Below are 20,173 nucleotides of genomic sequence, written 5' to 3' on the forward strand. Positions count from 1 at the left end.
CCCCCTATTCTGAGAAACAGGCAATAGCGGACACCGCACCAATAGACATAAAGCGCCATATAGAGAGCCTCATAGACCAATTCAGGAATGAAGTTATCAACGACCTGAAGCTAGAAGTATGCAAAATAGTTAGAGAAATGCTAAGCACCACCCAAGAAAAAACAGATGGTGGAATGGAAGAACAGAAAAAGAGGGGAGAATTGTTTGATGGAGAAAACAGGGAAAGCATAGAATATGTGAAGCAGGTTCAAAGGGACTACCAAGAAACTAAGAAGTCTATCGAAGACTGGCATAACAGCTTGAAAGAAACTAAGGACAGACTATCTGAACTGGAGGACAGAATTGTAATATGGGAGAATGAAATGAAAAACTTCTTAAAAATAACAAAGAAACAAACAGCAATAATACAAAGACAAGAAGATGATAAGAGGATCCATAACTTAAGGATTAAGAACATAAAAGAAGAAGTAGGGACACAGACAAATGAACTACAAAAGCTACTCACAGAAATAATCCAGGAGAATTTTCCTAATTTAGCAAAAGGTAAAGATACTCAGATGTATGAGGCATACAGGACCCCAGCTACCTACAACCCAAACAGAGCAACACCCAGGCATATAATAATAAAAATTCCAGAAATTCAATATAAGAACAGCTGTCAGAGACAAGAAACAGACCACTTACAAGGGAACACCCATCAGAATTACAGCAGATTTCTCTGCACAAACCATCAAATCACGAAGAGTGTGGGGGGAAATAATTCAAGCTTTGAAAGATAATAATCTCCAGCCAAGATTGAGATATCCTGCACAACTGTCCCTGGAAATTGATGGAAAAACAAGGTGCTTCCAGGATAAAGAGGAACTGGGGGAATTTGCAACCACCAATTCAACTCTACAGAGAGTATTGCAGGATATTCTAAAAAAAGAAAAATACAAAGAATCCAGAAATAGTGGAGGCCACAACGAATGAAGCAGAGGAAAAAATGAAGAAGACAAACTGACAGCTACTGACAGAATAAGAGCTCAACAGAAATGAGGCAGAGAAGATTGGATGATAGGAACAGCTATTTTGGAGAAAATGACATCTTAATAGGTAATACTGATTTAGTATCATCTTGTTTTGAAGTCTCATCTAGCTTTTGTCCTTCTGTCTCCAATGGTCTAAATAGGTTGTATCTTACTGGATTTTATTATGTACGATAGTATAAGCAAAACCTTTTAAAGACAAGGAGATTATACAGAAACCATTGTTCATTTTCTGTTAGTCGATTCTAAATACTCTGTAATGCTGTCATTCTCTTAAATGGTTTTACATTGTTTTGATATACTTAATGCTACAGTATACGAAGTTGTACTCAAGGATTTCAAGGAAAGAGACAATATGATAACTACTTTTAGGTCAGGATTATCTGGTGGTGAAACACTATTCTGCTTAAATGGTTATGTTTTGATCTGTGCTGTTTCGTTGTTATGCCCTCTTTTATCTCAATCTCCACTCCATTATTTACTTTTTTATTTTTATCCTTTTAATTAAAGGAAAAAATAGCAGGATATATTATAGTAACCCACTTTGACTTTCCATTACCTCAATGTAAAGCCCTATATTACTCTCACCATCTTGTTTTTGACTGAGGTTCCCCTATTCTGTTTTGCTGGATAGTATCAGGTTCGAAAATTTAGGCATCAGCTGTGAAGATAATGAGATTCATTATAACGCCCATTCTCGTTGACTTTTATCTACTTTTGAAGACCTACAATGTCTCCAATATTTTGGGTTTGTCAGTTTTATTCTTTACTGTTTTGTTCAATTGTATTATAACTAGCGATATAGGCAATTCTATTAGAGATAGCGGGAGGCATTATGGTAACCATTGTTGATCACCTTGTATTATGTTTTCACATTATCTATTATGTCCACCCTTTTGACTTGACCGATTCTGTTATGTCACATTTGGTTTTACTCTCTTCCAAAAAAGTAATAAGAACCGTGGGAGCAATGAAACCCAAAATGTGTAATAGTCATGGTACAAAAGAGAGGAAAAGAAAGTGCTCTAAACTATATAACTGCATGTATATTTAAGTGTATAAGACAGAAAATGATATCACAGAGTTTTATTGGATCATTGAACAGAACTGTTTGCAGTATCATTGATGGAATGTCCACTTTACAATCTTTAATTTTGTGACTTGAACAATTATTTCTAAGATGACAATATGTAATCCATTAACTAGTGATTTCCTACTGTTCATTTTTTTTCTGCAAATCTGTATAACTTGTACCCTTTCTCTGCTTTTTTTTTCTTTTCTCCTTAAATAAAATTTAAAAAAAAAAAGAGTAAGTATGCTTAAATTTTACTATCCTAAACATTTCTAAATATTCTACTCTGTGGCACTAAGGACATTCACCACCATTACCATCCAGCTCTGGAAGCTTTAATCGTGCAAAACTGAAACTCTGTACCCATTATATAATAACTTCCATCCTCCTGTCCACCATTCCATCCTCTGTAACAGCTAGCATGAAGCCCCATATCTTAGAATTGGGCAATTGGGCAAATTAACCTGCCTTGGTTGCAAACCTTCCAGACTAAACCTAGAAGGAAGCCTCTGGCTGTTCACTCCTCCCTTGTGTTGCCTTTTCTGTCACCCCATCCACCATTATATTCTTGTTCTTTTTCTCCCCTGAAGGTATCCAGTTTCTTCTGGTCTCAGATTTTTCTTGCTGTCTTCCTGCCAGATCTCTCCTCAGGTTTTCCCTTGGCTGCTCCTCTTGTGGGCAGTTAGGCCTCAATCCAGTACACCACTCACCTCTGCTCAGCCACTCTCCCTCCCCAGGCATTTTGTTTCCTCATATTCTAGCTTTTGGGCCCTTGTTTAGGCTCTAAGGCCCATGTAGAATATGAGCTCCTTGTGGGTAGGGTCACTGCCACATCTGTATCTAGAACAGTGCTGGTATACTCTGGTTATTTAGTAAATACTTGCTGACATGTTAATGTGGCTTGTTCCTGGCTCAGTGGTGTGTGTATACTCTTTGTGGGACTCTGGCCTGAAGTAGAGCTCACAGTTGAGTTACCTTGTCTTCTCCAGGATCAGGTTCCATTCCCTGCTCCAGTGTTCACTGGCTACGTGACTTTAGAGATGATTCTTGGGCTCTTTCTGAGCTGATATTTCTTCATCTGAGAGGTCAGGGTGATGACATCTCTGCAAGTCCCATTTTGGTCAAGATATCCCACCCCAGCACATTCTAGCCTTTACTGCTTAGTGGACGCTACATGCTCACTTCCCTCAAATCCCTTGGGTTCCCGGGATAGAAAAGACACTGCCTGAGCAGAGCTGTACCACCATGACATATGTTCCAAGCCTAAGAGAGATGGCAGGTGAGTCTGGGGTCTGGCCCTTTGTATCTGGGTTGTATAGTCTCTGGCTTGTGGCTATTATAACATGGTTCAGAGAGAGGGTACTGAGACTCAGGGCTGAAGTTCACAAACATTACCAGAATAAGGATGTGGGATGGCCAGCCTCTCCCTCTCTCCTTCCTCAGAGTAACAAGGGAATCCTTTGCCTCTCCCCATGCTCAACCACTCTCTCATGACATTCCATTTTCCCTTCCCAGTCCTGGAGTCAGACCGAGTTGGGCTTGCCTGGCTCCTAAATTCCTCATTTTACTGACCTCTCATGTGACCCTGCCACTCTGATCTAGTAGATTCTGGGAGGTACTTTGCCCATGCGTGTTTACCTCCTAAGGCCTAACCACTCCTTATTAATATTGACCCAGGTGAGGGAGTGGCCTCAGGTGGACTCCACCACTCCAGGTATCCCAGTTCCAGCTCTCACATCACTCTGGTGTTAGAACTCATCTTAGTCTTTCCTCAGCAGATAAAGATTATTGCAACTCCTGGAGTGCCAGGAACATGGGGGGTCCCAGGGCCCCATTGCCTGGAGTCACCCTGGCCCTTCTCCTGAAGCAAGCAAAGCACCCAGGGGCTCCCACATCTGGCTGCAGGCGGGGCAGGGACTCATTGCACTTGGGAAGGATACCGTGGGAACCCAAGGTTGCTGGGACAGGCCAAAGACCAGCCTGTCAGGAGGCACCACTGCCTTGCCCTACAGCAGGGGATGTGTGGTCCATCATCAGGACACAGCTTGGGTCAGCACAGTCACCCACCATCTCAGGGTGGAACACAACTGGGTGCTGTTCCTGGTGGGCACTGCACTGCTCCAGGGCGCAGTGCAGGTATCCACCCTGTTCCCCACTTCCATGTGAGAATAGGGTGCTGTCAGCCAGCACCAACTCTTATCAGGAACTTTGGGCAAGGCTCCCAGTGCCCAGGTGAGGCTTTCTCTGTTCTTTTCTGGATTTCTCTGATTTTCAGCAACAAACATATACAACAGACCTTTCAGGGAAAGCAACATGCCAGTCCTCCAAAGTCCTGTTCACATCTCCTTTGCTATCTTGGGCATCAAGCCTGGAGTAATTTTCAGGAGCTTGTTCTTCCTCTGTAGCCCTGTAGGGCAGTTCTCAGCCTTAGCTGCACAGTTTCATTACTTGGGGCATTTAAAAACACGATGTAGGTCCCCATGCTGAGAGATTTGAATTTAGGTAGTGGACTTGTTTTTGCTATTGTTGAACTAAGCATTGAATCCAGTGCCTCTGTACTGAGCTACATCTCCAATCCTTTTTATTTATTTAGACAATAGTCTCAATTAAATTGCCCAAGCAGGACTTGAACTTGTGATCTTCCTGCCTCAACCTCCCAAATATGGGGATTATAGGGGTGTGCAGGATCTATATAAAAACCCTTAGGTGATGTATATGTGCTGGAACTGTAATAGAGGTTTAGGTGCACATTTGCTAGGGTGCACATGCCCTCCCCAATTGGTGTAGGGGGCTACTGATCTGTTCTCAGAGGTGGGGCTGGTGACTGTGCCAGTTGGTGACTCTGGGTTTTGAGCAGCCAGCAGATTCACAGCTACTGGTATCTCTGGCACAGCATAAGGAATTCACCACTCAATCACCCTGTTACTCTGGGGACTCTACTACATGCCCAGTGCATCCCTTATTGGTAAACGCAAGACTGGTCATTAGATACTGTGCCATGTTTCCCATGCCCCTTTTCCCAGCCTCCTGGCTTCCTCCTGTTTGGTGCTATACAGAGATGATCTATGCTGGAATTAGAAAACACTGGTAGGAAGAAATTTCAGTGTGCCCAAGTCACTCACAATGACTGGTTTCCTTCCCTCCCATCTGTGGACTCTCCCTAGGACATCTCAATGTTGGGGCTGTCACAATTTGCAGCCATTGGTTTGTATGCTGTGTGAAGCAGATGGAGCTATGGGGGTGATGCCTGAGAGAGAGAAAGTGCTAAGGAGCAGAATGAAGACAGTGGGCAGAGAACATAGCCAGGAGTCTGAATCAGAAGCTGGACTGACTTCTCTCTGGTGGGCCAGCTGCTCCACTGTGAGAGGGTAGCTAGAGCATGGTATAGACTATCTGTGGCTACAGATTGTGTCCTGGGTGGTTGGGGATACAGTTATTTCTTGGGGTCTTAGGGGGTTTGGTCTAGGACTCCTTGGATTTCAAAATCATGGATGCTCTAGTCTCTTAAATGCTGTAGTTTCTGCATATAATCTCTTGTTTACAATACCTAATATAAATGCTATGTAAGTAGTTGTTATACTGCATTGTTTAGGGAATCATGACAAGACAATCTGTACATGTTTAAGGCAGATGGGCTTTTTTTCTGGAATATTTCTGACCTGTGGTTTGTCTGACTTGCAAATACAGACATGTCAGATATGAAAGGCTCACTATACACACTGGCAAAACCCAGTATCCCATGATAGAGCAAAGTCTTCACCTCAGAGCCCTTGGTTTTCTCATTCACAAAATGAGGCTAAGATCCACCCAATGAGATTCTTAGTACCAGTGTTCTGTCATTTGAATTAGGTATGAGTTCTGAGTTAGGTAAGGCAAATCCCTGCCAGGAGTCTCCAGTACAGGAGACCTGCAGTTTCTCTTAGCTTCATGGACGCAGGATGATGCTTATAGGATGTCTCACTGTGAGAAAACAATCTGCTATATCTGTAGTCTTACATTCCTTGTCTTGCTGCTTCTGGTAATCACATCTTAGCTATTGTGCTTAAAGACTGTGAGTTTAGGTATCACACACAATGCCTGGTGGCTCTCATGGAATAGGAGACAAGCTTCTCTCATACACACAAGACAGCAGTTTCATGAGTTTATTTTGGCAGGAAACAAATCATTGCAAACCTCTTGATTGACAATACTCATCCCTGGAAACGTGCACATTCCACATGTAGGATTTCCCAAATAATGCTGAATTGTTTATCACATTCAAATGCCTAGCAGACATCCATAACTTCTAGCCATCAACATCTCTACTATTAGGAGGGGGTATCAGTCTGCCGAGAAGCTCCTAGGAGAATGGATAAGGAACAGACATGATCAGATTTACAGTAAAATAGGAACAGAGGCAGCCAGCCAGTTTTGCACAGGCGATTCCAAGTACATCAAGTCATCTGCTCTTCTCAAACCATGGCATGCCAACTGTCCAGCACAGCACCTTTAAAAGTAGAGGCACAAACATCATGAGTGTTTGACCATAGGGCTGTGTGTTTCTGGAGTTTATTAGAAGTCATGTTTAAAATACAGGTTGTAAAACATTCCCAAGTTATAGACTTACAAACTTCTTTTTTACATACAAAGTTCAAATGCTGTATCCATGACAAGTCATTAGTGCATCCTCATTTCCTCAAAGACATCTCATCAGAACTGTACCATGTCAAAGGAGCTTCCCCACTAACCATCAACCATGACAGGTGGTATTTATTAGTATACAAATACATTGTTTACAAATAGCTAGTGAGTGAAACTACAGACCAACACACAGGATTCCAGAGCAAATGGAAGACGGAGCATTACCATCAACAGGAATTGTCAAGGTCTGGCTAGAGATGTGATAACATCATGGTAGGTTGGAGCCCATGACCCGAAGGAATCCTGTCCCATATCTTAATGTAAAGCACGCTTGTCCAGAAGACTACATTTTCACTTGGTATTGAGAGGACCATGGAAACTCAGGAGGTCAGACTTCTCTTTTGGCAAAAGAGTTGGAGTATTTTGGTAATGTGGCAAATATATGGCACAGAGAGTAGCTAATAGGTTTCATTAGGTTTTAAAGCCCACAATTTAATAAAAGTTAAGAATTAAGAACAATACCCGTATTTACCTTTAACAAACACAAACCCTAAACATTTATCTCATTTCTGGGCCTTAATGTTAGAATTCTATTGCTTCATTTACATGTAGATGATTAAAAATACATAGATATAGATATTTTGATTATGTACATAAAGCAGAATCAAGGGTTAAAAATAAAAACAATTTTGGAGTGTGATCAAATAAGGTGCACAGATTGCCGAACCTTCAGAGGCTCTGGCGGCCCTCCCGACACATTCTGTCTGTGGTGGCAGGGACTGGGCTCCCTCCCCATTAGCTCCGCAATGGATTAGTGCAACAGCAGTGCAGGGTGCTCATGGATGTGGAAATTTGTAGGTAAAGGGTCTGGCTCAAGTCTACCACATGTTTTCATTCCACCTGTCAGAAGTGGAACACTATTCGTGGGCTAGCTTCCCCTGAAACATTTTAGAATTTCAACTCCTTCTGTGTCGGCCTTCTCTGAAGTCAACACAGGAGGAGACATGGGTGAAGGTCTAAGGCTCTCATCAGGGCCTAGTTCTATGTAGACATCAACACATAACAGACACTTGACTGTAACATTAAAGACATTTAAGGCAGCGGGGTCATTTAATGACTAGTTTCCCAAATAAAGGTTTATGGCATGTGCAGATTTGCCATGTAATTGTCATCTGTGGTAATGTCTAGCAAGGAGAAATTTCTATTTTAACTGGCATGTGGATTACTGGGTTTGGAACACTCAAAATGTTGGGAATATTTCTCTTGTGAATGCACAGGAGTCCACAGACCAAGTGCTGTTGGGAGGACATCATTGGCAGCTGGCTTCATTATTTTGTGGATGAAATCAACAAAAAAAGGAGAAGAAATTTTACTTTGACTTCCAGTTTTGAGTGTTGGTAGTGCCAGTCGCTCCCACCAGAACTCTGGCTGAGATCCAACCCACAGAAGACTAAGGCAATGGTGCCAACATAAAAGGGTTCTTTTTACTTATGTTGAAGAGCAGTACTTTATAAACTGTCTTGCTGTCAAACAAGAAACATGGCACTGCTTAAACTGAGAAAGACTGCAAAGAGAGCCCAGCCTCAGAGGAGGAGCCCTTCTTCCTAGTCTGGAGTGATGAGTCTCACATCTAGACAGGCTTACCCAACCTTGGGCTCAGAATAGGCTGTGCTTCTAAGAAGACCAGGGGATGAACTTGGGCCATGTCAGCGTGGTGCCTGGATGAGGTCACAGGGAGAACAGCCAGCTTATCACAAGACCTGATGCCGACTGCAGTTTAAAATTAGCACCATACCTGCGTGGTGCTCTGGCCCTTTTGCCTTGGTAGCCTTCTGCACTCCTGGCTGCAGTACCAGGGAAAGGAGACAGGTGGCACAGTCTGCAATGGGGTGGGACACCTGTTTCTGACCCTGTCCAAGTTTGTAGCTTAGCAGTGAGCATATTCTGAGCATAGGCACAGTGGCAAAGAACAGTGTTAACAGCCGCTGGTCAATTCCATTTGGTGGCAGCGTGGTAGCAGCAAAGAAAATTCCCAAACAGCTCCATGTGTATCCAGCTTTTGGAAAGGAAAGATTTAAAAAATCAATAAACAGGCTTTTTAAAAATATATATATTCAAGGGTTTTAGGGTTTCTTGTAACTGTTCTACCAAAACCAGTAACCAAACAAAAAACACACAGAAGTATGGCAGTAGTGTGAAAGCAGAAGTGACATGATGCCACTTTTCAAGGGAAAAATGTGACCTCAAGACAAACTTGTTACCAGCATAAATGATAATCATATAAAAGAACCTATTATTTCCTAAAGTGTCGAGCCACACAATTGCAGGTACATTCTAAAATGGGTTAAAATGAATGCGGACAAGGACAGTCACAGCAAACTTCATGTATCAATGGGAGCCTGACTCTAGAACACGCCACAGGTGGTTACAGCAAAGCTACACCTGTTAGGAGACAGGCTCCTATGACTCACTCCCCCACCTCGATTACCCCCGACCCACCACACACACACCAACAGGCTTTAGAAAATTGTCATGTTCATCTTCTTTGAGTATCTAAGACAATAAAAGACTAAAAGATGTTGGAAATATGTTGTGTAGAAAAATTAACTCTCAGCTTAAAATAACATTCAGAAAGGCACTTCATCCTGTAGGAAACAGATTCTGAGTTGGGTCAGCTGCACTGAGCTGGGATAGAAGAGGACAAGTTGTCTGCTTGGAAGGGTGGACAGTTCAAAGAAGTCTAATAGGTATCAAGCTTTTTTTCCCTCTTTTTTTTTTTTTTTTTTTTTGGTGTGTTTTAAGAAAAGCAAATCCAGTAAAATGCAGGTCTCTTTATGAAATTTGTTAAAAGAGTCTTTTTCTTTTTTTTTTTAAAATAGTTGTTTCTGTTCTTAAAAACAAATCAGTTAGGCATGGCCACATTCACCCTGTGGCCAGAAGCACGGAGTCTCCTCACTATCAGTTTGAGGGAGGCCAGGTAGGTCCAGAGGCCAGAGGTTCCAGAGCACACAGGCAGAGGGGGCCGAGGCCAGGGCTACCTATTGCAGAGTCTGTGCAGCATGCTGTACACGTCATCCTCACGACTCAGCCCCTCAAAGAAGGGGATGAGGTCCAGCAGCTCTGTGTCCGTCATGTCATCGAACCACGACTGCACAGGCACCTGAAAGACAGTGCGTGGAAGAGGCAGCAGAGCTGTATCCAAGGGATGGGATGTTCTTAACTTTAGAGGGGCTTGGGCTTTTATCATTTTCTTTGGAAAAAAGGACTGGTGTTATGGTTTGTACCTGCATGTCCCCCTAAAACCTCATTCAGTCATGGAGGCAGGCTTCTCAAATTTCTGATTAATTCATGGTCCAATGCTAGGATTATGCGTGTGGCCCACGTATAATATAAGGGACAAAAAGAGTCATCTCTTGTTTTTCTCACTTCTTTCCTCCTGCTTGGTTTTTGCTGTTTTCCACCACCATGACTGACTGCCCCTATGCCATAACACCCTACCTTGGAGTCAGCTAATTATGGACTGAAATCTCCACAAACTGTGAGCTAAATAAATCTTTCCTTCTCTAATTTTAAGTGCCAGGTATTTTGTTTCAGCAACAAGAGAAAAGTAACCAAGACAACTGGTATGTAGTAATCCATCATCACAACCACCACCACTACCATCATTTTTGCTTTTTCCTCCCTTCCAACCAAGGTTAATTCGAAGTTACAAGATTTGGGTGACTCAGGGAGGCAAAGAATTTCCTGCCTTTGTGCATTTTCCTATTTTGTTTTCCAGCACAGAAAAGATGGCCAGAGCAGAGAACTAGCCTTTTTACTTGTCAGTTTAAAAAACAAACCCAAAAAACAAAAACCTCTCTATATGGCACCAAATCAACTTCCTGTACTTCAGAGTACATGAATTCAGAGGTTACATGCCAGCCATGAACACTGCAAGCCCACATTGGGGCACAGGAGGCTTCCTCTTTAGGTCACTATGCTATGCTACATAGCAAACAGAAGTGGAGAATTTCTTCCTGTGCTTAGCAGTGATCAAGGAAAGTAGAAGTATAATGTTTCAGGGCACTCTGAAGCCACAATCAATGGCAGGATCTCCCTTTAGCTTTAGTCTAAGGAGTAAGGTATGGTGGCCAGATGCATAGTATCCAAAGGTGCAAAGAAGAAATTTAGTAAGAAATTCAAGGAAATCAAAACGGTTTAAAAGTATTTTGGCCCATTTACAAACCTAAAGACAATTTAGAAACATAAAAATTCATCATGCCATTTTTTTTTGAGACAAGGTCTGATCTTGAACTCACTATGTAGCCCAGGCTGGCTTTAGACTCACAGTGATCTCCTGCCTCAGCCTCCTGAGTGCTGAGATTGCAGGTGTGCACCAACACTCTTGACATTTCATTATGCAATTTTGAAAAATAATGTAAAGATTAACAGAAAAATGAGCAGCTCTAGGGAAAGAGGAGAGAATAGGGGGAGAAATAGACAAAACACTTATGTATCTTCACTGATAGTTTTGGTGTTGAAATGAACATCAAAATAAAATCATTATTAAAACTGAAATTAAAACCATTAACCAAAGACAATTAAAAATGAACCTAAGTATATTTAAAGTTGGTGACATAATCATAGAAATTCAGTCATTTTAAAACTGGTGTCTGACTGTACATCTATCTAAAAAACTCTAAGCTGTACTCTATATCATCAGTAATTAATATTTGGATGGTTATTTTGAAATTATTAAAAATATACCATATTCAGGGCTGGGGATTTAGCTCAGCGGTGTAAGTGCCTGCTGGGCAAGGGCAAGGTCTTGAGTTTGATCCCCAGTATCCAAAAAAAAATACATATATATATATTCCACATTCAAATTTGTAATTATGTTAACACCCTCAGGAATCAAGCATGTCAGCATAAAAGAAAGATTTAAACACAAAAAGAAATTCAATGAGAACTGTTACTTTCATGTTAAATTGGAAAAACTACTATGAATTTATGATTTATTTTTCTTTCAAAATATATGTATTATATAGCTCTCTGACCTGCAGTATGAGTAAAACTAAAAGACATCCTAGCAACAATGAAAGCCCATTCAAATTGTGGTCTCTGTAGAAAAATGGTCAATTGCAGCCTTAAAGCAATAAATCTGTTTAAGAAGATCCAGGAAGGTTTTTCTTTTGGTGCTAGGTATTAAACCCAGAACCTCTCAAATGTTAAGCGTGTGCTCTACCTCTGATCTATGCTCCAAGGCCCAAGTTTGAGACATCTTGTAACAGCAAGGATACTATCTGAAGAGAATTTCTGGCTCAAAGGTAAACATTTAAGCATCTAAAAGAGTAATAAATGGATTGGATTGTAACAAATGTACGAGCTTATATGCCACTAACATTCACTGGCTCCTTTTGGCAATTGCTAGAACACTTAACTCATTAGTCTGAAACTGCAGAATGAAAGAAAAAGAACTAAGACTTTATACCCTGCCTTTCTATTCAGACATTCAAACTGTATTTTAGCATAAACAAACAGTTAATGAGGGCAAGTTCTCTCTTTCTATCTACCTGTCTATCTGTCTATGAATTCTGGCCAATAAATGCAGATAGAATGATAGGATTTTAGAAATCATCATTTTTCAATTCCTAATGAAATGGTGGATATAATCAATGATCAATAATAACTGTTATAATTATGAGGGAAAAAGTTATGGGAATCTTTATAATGGCTGGTTTAGGCTAACACTAGCTGAAACCAATGATCAATTTTAAATCTTTTTTTTTTAAATTTTTAAATTTTTTTTAGAGACAGGGTCTCACTATATTGCCCAGGCTGGAGTGCAGTGGCTATTCACAGGCGCGATCCCACTACTGATCAGCACGGGAGTTTTGACCTCCTCCATTTCCGACCTTAGCCAGTTCACCCCTCCTTAGGCAACCTGGTGGTCTCCTGGCTCCCGGGAGGTCACCATATTGATGCCAAACTTAGTGCGGACACCCGATCGGCATAGCGCACTGCAGCCCAGAACTCCTGGACTCAAGCGATCCTCCCACCTCAGCCTCCCAAGTAGCTGGGACTACAGGTGCGCGCCACCATGCCCGGCAATTTTAAATCTTTTAAAATGGGGCAATTTGACATCATATGCTTTCTTATATGATTCTGTAGGAGGTATGCAGTATCATTTATGATATATTCTTGTGTCAGTGTGTATTTTGAGAACAATTCTTGCTATGTAGTTTAGGTTGGTCTTGAACTCACTATGTAGCCCATGCTGGCCTGGAATTTGCAGCTATTCTCCTACCTCAGTCTCCATGTTAGGATTCTAGGCATCTGCCACCATAGTCAGTATCTATGGTATATTCTTTTTTTTTTTTTTTTTTTTTTGTCTTTTTCATTTTTATCGGTACCGGGGATTGAACTCACGACCACCTGCTTGCAAGGCAGGTGCTTATGCCACTGAGCTAAATCCCCAGCCCCTATCGTATATTCTTATAAAATAATTTCTTAAAGAGAAAAAGAAAAATGAACCTGCATGTAATCAAGTAGTACACAGAGGCCTTTTTAGTTAGAGGGTATAGGGCAGTATAAAAAATACTACCACAAGGCAGCAAATATACAAATGCATTATGCAGCACATTTTTTTAAGGCAAATGACTAAAACTTTAAAACTAAAAGACAAAGAAGTTTAAAGGGGGAGAAAAGAAGAAATAGTAGAATTACAAAAGAATGAAGAGACATTAACGAAGCAATTTATAGACTTTCTCTGGATCCTAATTCAAACATAAAAAAATATTCTAATTGATAGGGGCAGTATAAATACAACATGGATATTAGACAATATAAGAAACTCAGTTATACTGGATATAGTGGAATTGTGATTATATTAAAAAATAATCCTCATCTGTTGGACACACTGCCAAATGTATCATGTTGTTTGATTTACTCATTAAAACGAACATATTTAAATATAATACATTTTGAGTATTTATTCAAATAATGATATCACACTAGCTAACTGAATCTTGTTTGAATTCATTTCTTTCTTATAAATGGACTCAAGAAAGGAACTTCAACAAGCTTTGTTGAGACTGAGAAACTTAGCCTAGGAGGAGGCATGCTCCCCACCAAAACTGCTTGAGTTCAGTCTGGTGTGGCAATCAAGCAGTCAGTGGTCAACAGTAAGCCTGTCTGATTTCTTCTCCTGGAAGCGAGATGGTATGGATCCCCGTCTGAGAATTATGCTGCCCTGGTCAGTAGACTCTTGAGACACTGCCACATCCCATGGAGCTTCATGTGGGAAATGTTCTGATTGTGTGCTTTTCAGACAACAATTTGAGGTGGTAAAGCTGACAGTCTTATTTGAAGACCTCACTGAAATGTTCTATTCATTCTTAAGAAATATTTTTGTTAAAGGGATCACCCACAACTCTTGAGATAACAGGGACCATGAAGTCCTAGGCAGCAGCTAGCTCTAAGGAGTTACTAATAAAACAAAAAAAAATTTTGGGGGGGTATGGGGGACTGAACTCATGACCTTATGCTTGTCTGGGCAGGTGCTTATGCCGCTGAGCTAAATCCCAAGCCCCAAAACAAACCTTTCCAACAACAATACTACAAATGTTAATGAGAAGATATGGATTACTGAGTACTTACCAGCCCCAAGCACTGTTCTAAGTGTTTTTCACCTACTGTCATACTGAATCCTCTATATTCCTAGGGTTCCTACTTGACAGATGTGGCAACTGAGATCCAGTGGAGTTAATTAACTTGGCCAGTGTCATGCAGCTGCTGTGTGGCCTAGTTGAGATCATACTAGGAAAAACTTAGAGACATCTTCAGGTAGATATTCAAAGATGGTGCTTGCCTGGCAAGATGGAGCTCAGATGGAGTCCTGTCAGCTCTTCCTCAGGGAATACTTACTGCATTCTCAGGATGGAAGATGTATGAGGCTGGAGAATTGTCAACAATGATCACTTTGCTCAGCTCCCGTCCCAAGCGACTAAGGTCCTTGACATAGTTCCCGCGATGGAAAACACAGGATTCTCTGAAGAGTCGGGCCCGGAACACACCCCAGCGGTCGAGGAGGTCAGCGACAGGGTCTGCATACTGGACAGGGAGAACAATGACGGCCAGGCATCTAACCTACTACAGCAAGAGCCACACAAATTTTTTTTTTGTCTTTTTCCTTTTTATCGGTACCAGGGATCGAACTCATGACTGCTTGCTTGCAAGGCAGGTGCTTATGCTGCTGAGCTAAATCCCCAGCCCCACAAATTTTTTAAAAAAAGGACTTAACTATCATGTATTTTAGGATCCTAGTTATAATCCATATATGTAAGAATATACATTCCATTCTATTCCATGTATAGAATCTTTCATTTCCCTAACATCTAATTCATTAGAATTTTTTTGTCAGTTTCATCCCCCAAAATATCCTGTCTCTCTAGCTCTACTGCCCAGTGTGAGGGCAGGTCTCCAGTCTCCAGCCTGAGAGCTTCCCTTTTCCTGCTGGGCCTCTTCAGTCCCTTTAGCTCAAAGCTGTCAGGGTAGTCACAATCACATCACTTCCCTGCTTAAAACTCTTCACTGTCTACTCATTGCACTTGGAGTAGGGCTCACTTTTCTCACTGCCATGTCCTGCGAACCTGAGGAATCATGAGGTGCTCATGATCCTGTCAGGGAGGTGGAGGACATCTGCAGCAGTACTCGGAAGGCCAGCAGGGGAACACAGCAGCTGAGTCCATGGGAAAGTCCTTTCCTCCTAAGGACATCCTGAGGGAGGCAGAGTCCTGCCACAGTTGTACTTCCTACTGACCAAGTAGGACGAGTGCTTGGTCACAAGATCCATATGGACAGGAGGCTTGCTCTGGACAGGGAAAGATGATTAATTGACTTAGTGTTGGTGACATTCATCTTTCAGAGAAGTACTTGATACTCCAACCAAAGAGATGAATGTGAAGAAATGGCCTGAGGAGTGCAGGGACTCTGCCTCTTTTGCTCCCTGCTGAATTCCTAATGCCTAGTTCCATCTTAAAACAGTAGGTATTAAGTTAACATCTGCTGGCAGTGGGATGATGAGACATATGAAAAGGAAGCAGACAATCAAGGGATCTGACTGTCAGTGTGGGGTTCCTGGGTAGTGGGTAAGGAAGCTCACTGCACCAGTGCTGTTGGGAACTGAGCTGAACCCAGATTCTAGAGCAGGAGGAGCAGGAGGAGTTACCACCCAACAGCACAACATAGCATCAGGGAGGAAATGGGCTGGGAGTCTGTGATTTGGATCTGACTTGGCTCAGCCAGGCTGGAATAACAGTGAGAAGCAGGCTGGAGTAACAGATGGAGGGGCAGGTGGGAGCAGTGCAGGAAGAGAAACCCAACAAAGAGTGAACACCTGGAATAATGCCAAGGAAATGTGTTTTGAATTTTGCCAAATCAAAGACAATTCTCAGTCTATTGCACTGGTGCCATCTTGCAGTTGATTATCTCTTTGGTTATTACTTAAGAATCCTCAGCACCCCAAAGCACTTTGAGAAGAGCCTTCAAAGCTGTAGATATAATTCATCTTGGTACCACTTATCTAAAGATTACCCACTGGGAAGACTACATTTTCCTTGAGGCCTCACTCTCTTTTTTGTATTCAAAATAAGGCCCAGGCTTTGGATTCCCTCCTCAGCAGTGCATGGTCTGCAGCCTGGTGTTGATACTGACACGATGCTTTACAGTAGGCTCTCTATGGACCTAGCATAGAATGCCCACTCAACAAACAATTGTGCCTGGGACTCCAACACACAGAGAAGTTGCATGGTTCCTTGGAACAGGTCTCAACACAAGACAATGCTTAACCGAGGCCTCACAAAACTCATCCTGGGGGCCACTCAAGAGTTCCCGAGGTGCCCACAGAAACAATGGTGGTGCCACCCTTAAGTGGAAGCTGTTAGCCCCATGTTTGGCAGACAGTCATGGCAATGGCTTTGGAAGAGGAACAAGACCTGCTTTGCCCACTATGAACACAGCATGGCACCTTGTTACACCTGTGAAGGGGGAGATTAAATTTTATTAGGAGGCCTAGGAATTTGCCAGTTTCCTTAAACAGTGGGAGAGGACAAAAGCTCACTGTACTTGGCCAGTGTAGACTCTGGGTCAGAAATTCACATTAAGATATGAAACCAAAACATATCTGAACAATTTTATCTCTACTAACATTTATGATAGTAATACTGAACATTAGGTGCACTTATTCTCTGACAGTGCCTAGCATGGTACATGCAACTTGGCTCAGTGAGTATCTGTTGAGTAAAACTGAGGTGTTATGCTAAACTTTTTCCATGTGCTATTTCATTTAATCAAACTCTATGAGAAGTGAGAATTACCCCCACTTACAGAAGAAACAGGTGCCAGAAATGACTCACCTGAGATTACACAGCAACTTACGTACGGTAGAATCAGTACTCTCCTCAGCCTATGACTGGGAAATTCTTGACAAATGTCTCTCACTTGTTCTTCCCACAAATCTGTGTAAGCTAACCCCAAAGATACAGGAGCCTCCAGCATCTTGTTACTCATTAGTGGATGAGAGAGGTCTTCTGTGCTTAAGGCAGTTAGCCATCCTTCTGTGGTCACATTAGACATTTCTATGATTTCCTTGTCTGTAGCAAGTAAGTTCAAAACTTCCATGTACAACAACTTCACAGAACATTTGTTCTAAGTGCTCCCTGTCACCATAGTAACCTGAAGCCTTTCAGACTGGCAGTGTGCACATAGTCTGCATCCATCCCATCTGGGGTGGAAACCTGTCACCATAATAACAGCTTCCCCCACCTTAACAAAGAGCTCTTGACAATTCGGGGGTAGCAGCAGAGGGACTGAGATGCCAGGCTGGAAGTCTGCAGCAGGGAGCAGGACGCACCTTAGCCAAGCTGGCAGTAAAGAGCACACACTCGAAGAGCTGTCCCATCCTCTGTAGGAACTCATCCACATGTGGCCGCTTCAGCACATACACCTGAAAACGGTAAAAACAGCAAGCTGATCAGGCATGGCAGTTGCTGGAGATCCCTGGGCCCAAATGCCCACTATAGGAAGAAATGCTAGAAAAGTCTCCACTTCTTACTACAGAGTCTGTGTCCAGACTGTATGGTCAGATACAATACTCCTTAGATCACACTCCAGGTATGAGGTCAGTGCAGATGACCCTCCCGAAAGAGAAAGAAAAGCTGAATGTGGGATGGAGGGTCTTGGGAATTTCGAGAGTCAGTGAGTGGAATGGTTGTGCCATGTTTATGTGAAACCACTCAATCATTTGCACATGTGTTTCTTGGCACCTTGTGTGGTTTTTGTAAAACTACGGTTTGGGTGCTGTCCTTTTGGCGGTTTGTCCCTGGCTGACTTCCCAGGAGGTCTGGTATTGCTCCACCTGTCACCTGCTCTGAATGGTATTTCCTGCTCACCAGAAGCCCTGGGGTTAAAAAAAGCACAGGCCTTGTGAAGCTGCAAAAAGGTCTTCTTGTTAGCTGGGGAAGACATGTACTTGACACCATAAAAGTTACTGTACTAGGGCTATGTATGGACATTTCAGGGAATGTGAAACCAGTCTTCTCCTGAGACCTAGAAACGAGCCGTCAGCAGGGGTCTGTGAGCAGAAAGGGACAGAGTGCCTCTTCTAGAAGGCTGGACTCCGTGTACATTTTTGACCAGGTCAGGTAAAGCCAGTAGGGCAATAAAGCACACACATGGGTTCCTGACTACAGAGCCTGAAGAAATGTGAGGAGATTGAGAGATGGGCGAGAAAGCAAAGTTGGTCAGAGAACAGAGGAAACAGAATGAAGCAGGAACCAATTAAAGCCTGAATAAATTCCATCTAAAATTAGTCACTTCACAAAAATAAATTACTCTTTAAAATTGAATTCAATGTATTGAGCTGCAGCTCTATGCTCAGCCTGACGCAGTTACACAGATGAGTCAAACATAGGCCTTGCCCTTGAAGGGCTCACAGTCTAGAGCAGACATATGCAAAAATATGTAGAAATGAACATGGCATAATGAAAATAGTATGAGGATAAATTGAAGATAATTAACTTCCCTTTCAAGGGGAGAAAATACAGAAGGTAACATTGGACCTCAAAGGATGAGTATGATTTCATCAGGTCAATAAGGATGAAAAGAGGCAAGCCTCTAACAAGAGGAAAGTACCAGCTTGGGACTTGGAGGTCTAAGACCATCTGACACATTAGACAATAACCAAAGCCAGCCATCTGAGGAAATGAAAGAAGACGGGGAGGTGGGGGACTTTAAGAGGAAGTGGCTAAAGACTGGGCATACTGCAGTGAACACATACAGGGCCTCAATGGCAGATGGAGCAGGTTGGATAAACTGCATAAGTAGTAGAAGGGTAATACCGGGGCATGGTCCAGACCACATGGAAGGACAGGCTCCTGGCAGAGGAATTCTTCATGGTAATACTTTCAACAAGCCAGAAACAGGCACTAAGAAGGATCATACCTATGGGGAACTCATGACTAGCCAAAAGAGTGGGGTACACATGGGTCTTTAGCTGAGTGAGGGTGGAGGGAGGGGCAAGGGGGATGGATGATCTACAATGGGTGTCAACATGGTTTGAGGTGCTGGGAGGCTTGGATGCAGGGCAGAGGGCAGGGCTTGTGGTTACAGGGGCTCTTAGCTCCTTCTTTGCCAATGAGAATTCTTGGTGCTGGTGAGAGTGAAGGGGTCAAGCCTGTGCTCCTGTGTTCCCAGGGGAATTATTTCAAAAGCAAGCTGTGCTACATGCAAAGGACAAAAGACTGGTGTTGGTGCCTCTAGCAGAGAGGAGGGTCCTGGGCCCGGATGCCGGCGTCCAGGCACGCGTCCCCGTGCAAGTAACCAAGAATAGGCCCGTTGGGACCTGCACAGCCTATCCTGGATTACTTGAACGAGGCCACGGCCTTCGCCAGGGCCTTAGTCCTCCTGCTCTTGGTGCCTGTGGCTTCCTTCCCTCAGGAGGGTTTCGACTCTGAGGAGTTCATTACCAAGTCAATCAAATCACAATCAAAGGGAGGCTTGGAGAGCTGGGGTGGCTCCTGCAGGCAGGTTATGCTCACAGCTACATGGTTTGAAGGATTAATTTCTCTCTTAATCTTGCCATACCATTGGGCAGCTCACCTCTGTCTCCTCAAAAGCACTCTGTAACATGAGCCAAAGTAATACATGCAGGAGCCTTAACTGGTTCTCAGATGCTGACTTAATTCAGTTGATACTTTCGTAAGTGTTAAATGCCCAGGTACTTGCAGTAATGGCTCTGTGATGGCTTTTAAAAGGATGAAGTGTGGAGGTGTTATGGATAAAGTTGTTTCCCAGGGACTGCTTTCTGGCAGGATCCCTGGAGAACAGGGCAGAAAGCAAGGATGGGCAGGGGAGAGAGAGAGAGAGAGGACCTGAGTACTGGCAACAGAATCCTGGGCCAGAAGGCAGCAGACTG

The 20,173-nt window shown here is 42.7% G+C and overlaps 1 protein-coding gene across 2 annotated transcripts in view; it reads right to left on the reverse strand.

Annotated features, from left to right (window-relative positions):
* Positions 1-6,228: 6,228 nt before the first annotated feature.
* Positions 6,229-20,173, reverse strand: part of Ctdspl (CTD small phosphatase like) — a 127,713-nt gene continuing 113,768 nt past the window's right edge. For both annotated transcript variants that reach the window (XM_063260334.1, XM_063260333.1), the window contains 3 exons: positions 17,612-17,704; positions 14,626-14,811; positions 6,229-9,880 (listed from right to left, as the gene is read on the reverse strand). In XM_063260334.1, the coding sequence (XP_063116404.1) occupies positions 9,755-9,880; positions 14,626-14,811; positions 17,612-17,704 (405 nt within the window). In that variant the 3' untranslated portion in view covers positions 6,229-9,754. The remainder of the gene's footprint in view (positions 9,881-14,625; positions 14,812-17,611; positions 17,705-20,173) is intronic.

This window comes from Cavia porcellus, unplaced genomic scaffold, assembly GCF_034190915.1.
Source record: "Cavia porcellus strain 051 isolate PalLab524CR breed Dunkin Hartley unplaced genomic scaffold, mCavPor4.1 scaffold_13, whole genome shotgun sequence".
In the NCBI taxonomy this organism is placed as follows: domain Eukaryota; kingdom Metazoa; phylum Chordata; class Mammalia; order Rodentia; family Caviidae; genus Cavia; species Cavia porcellus.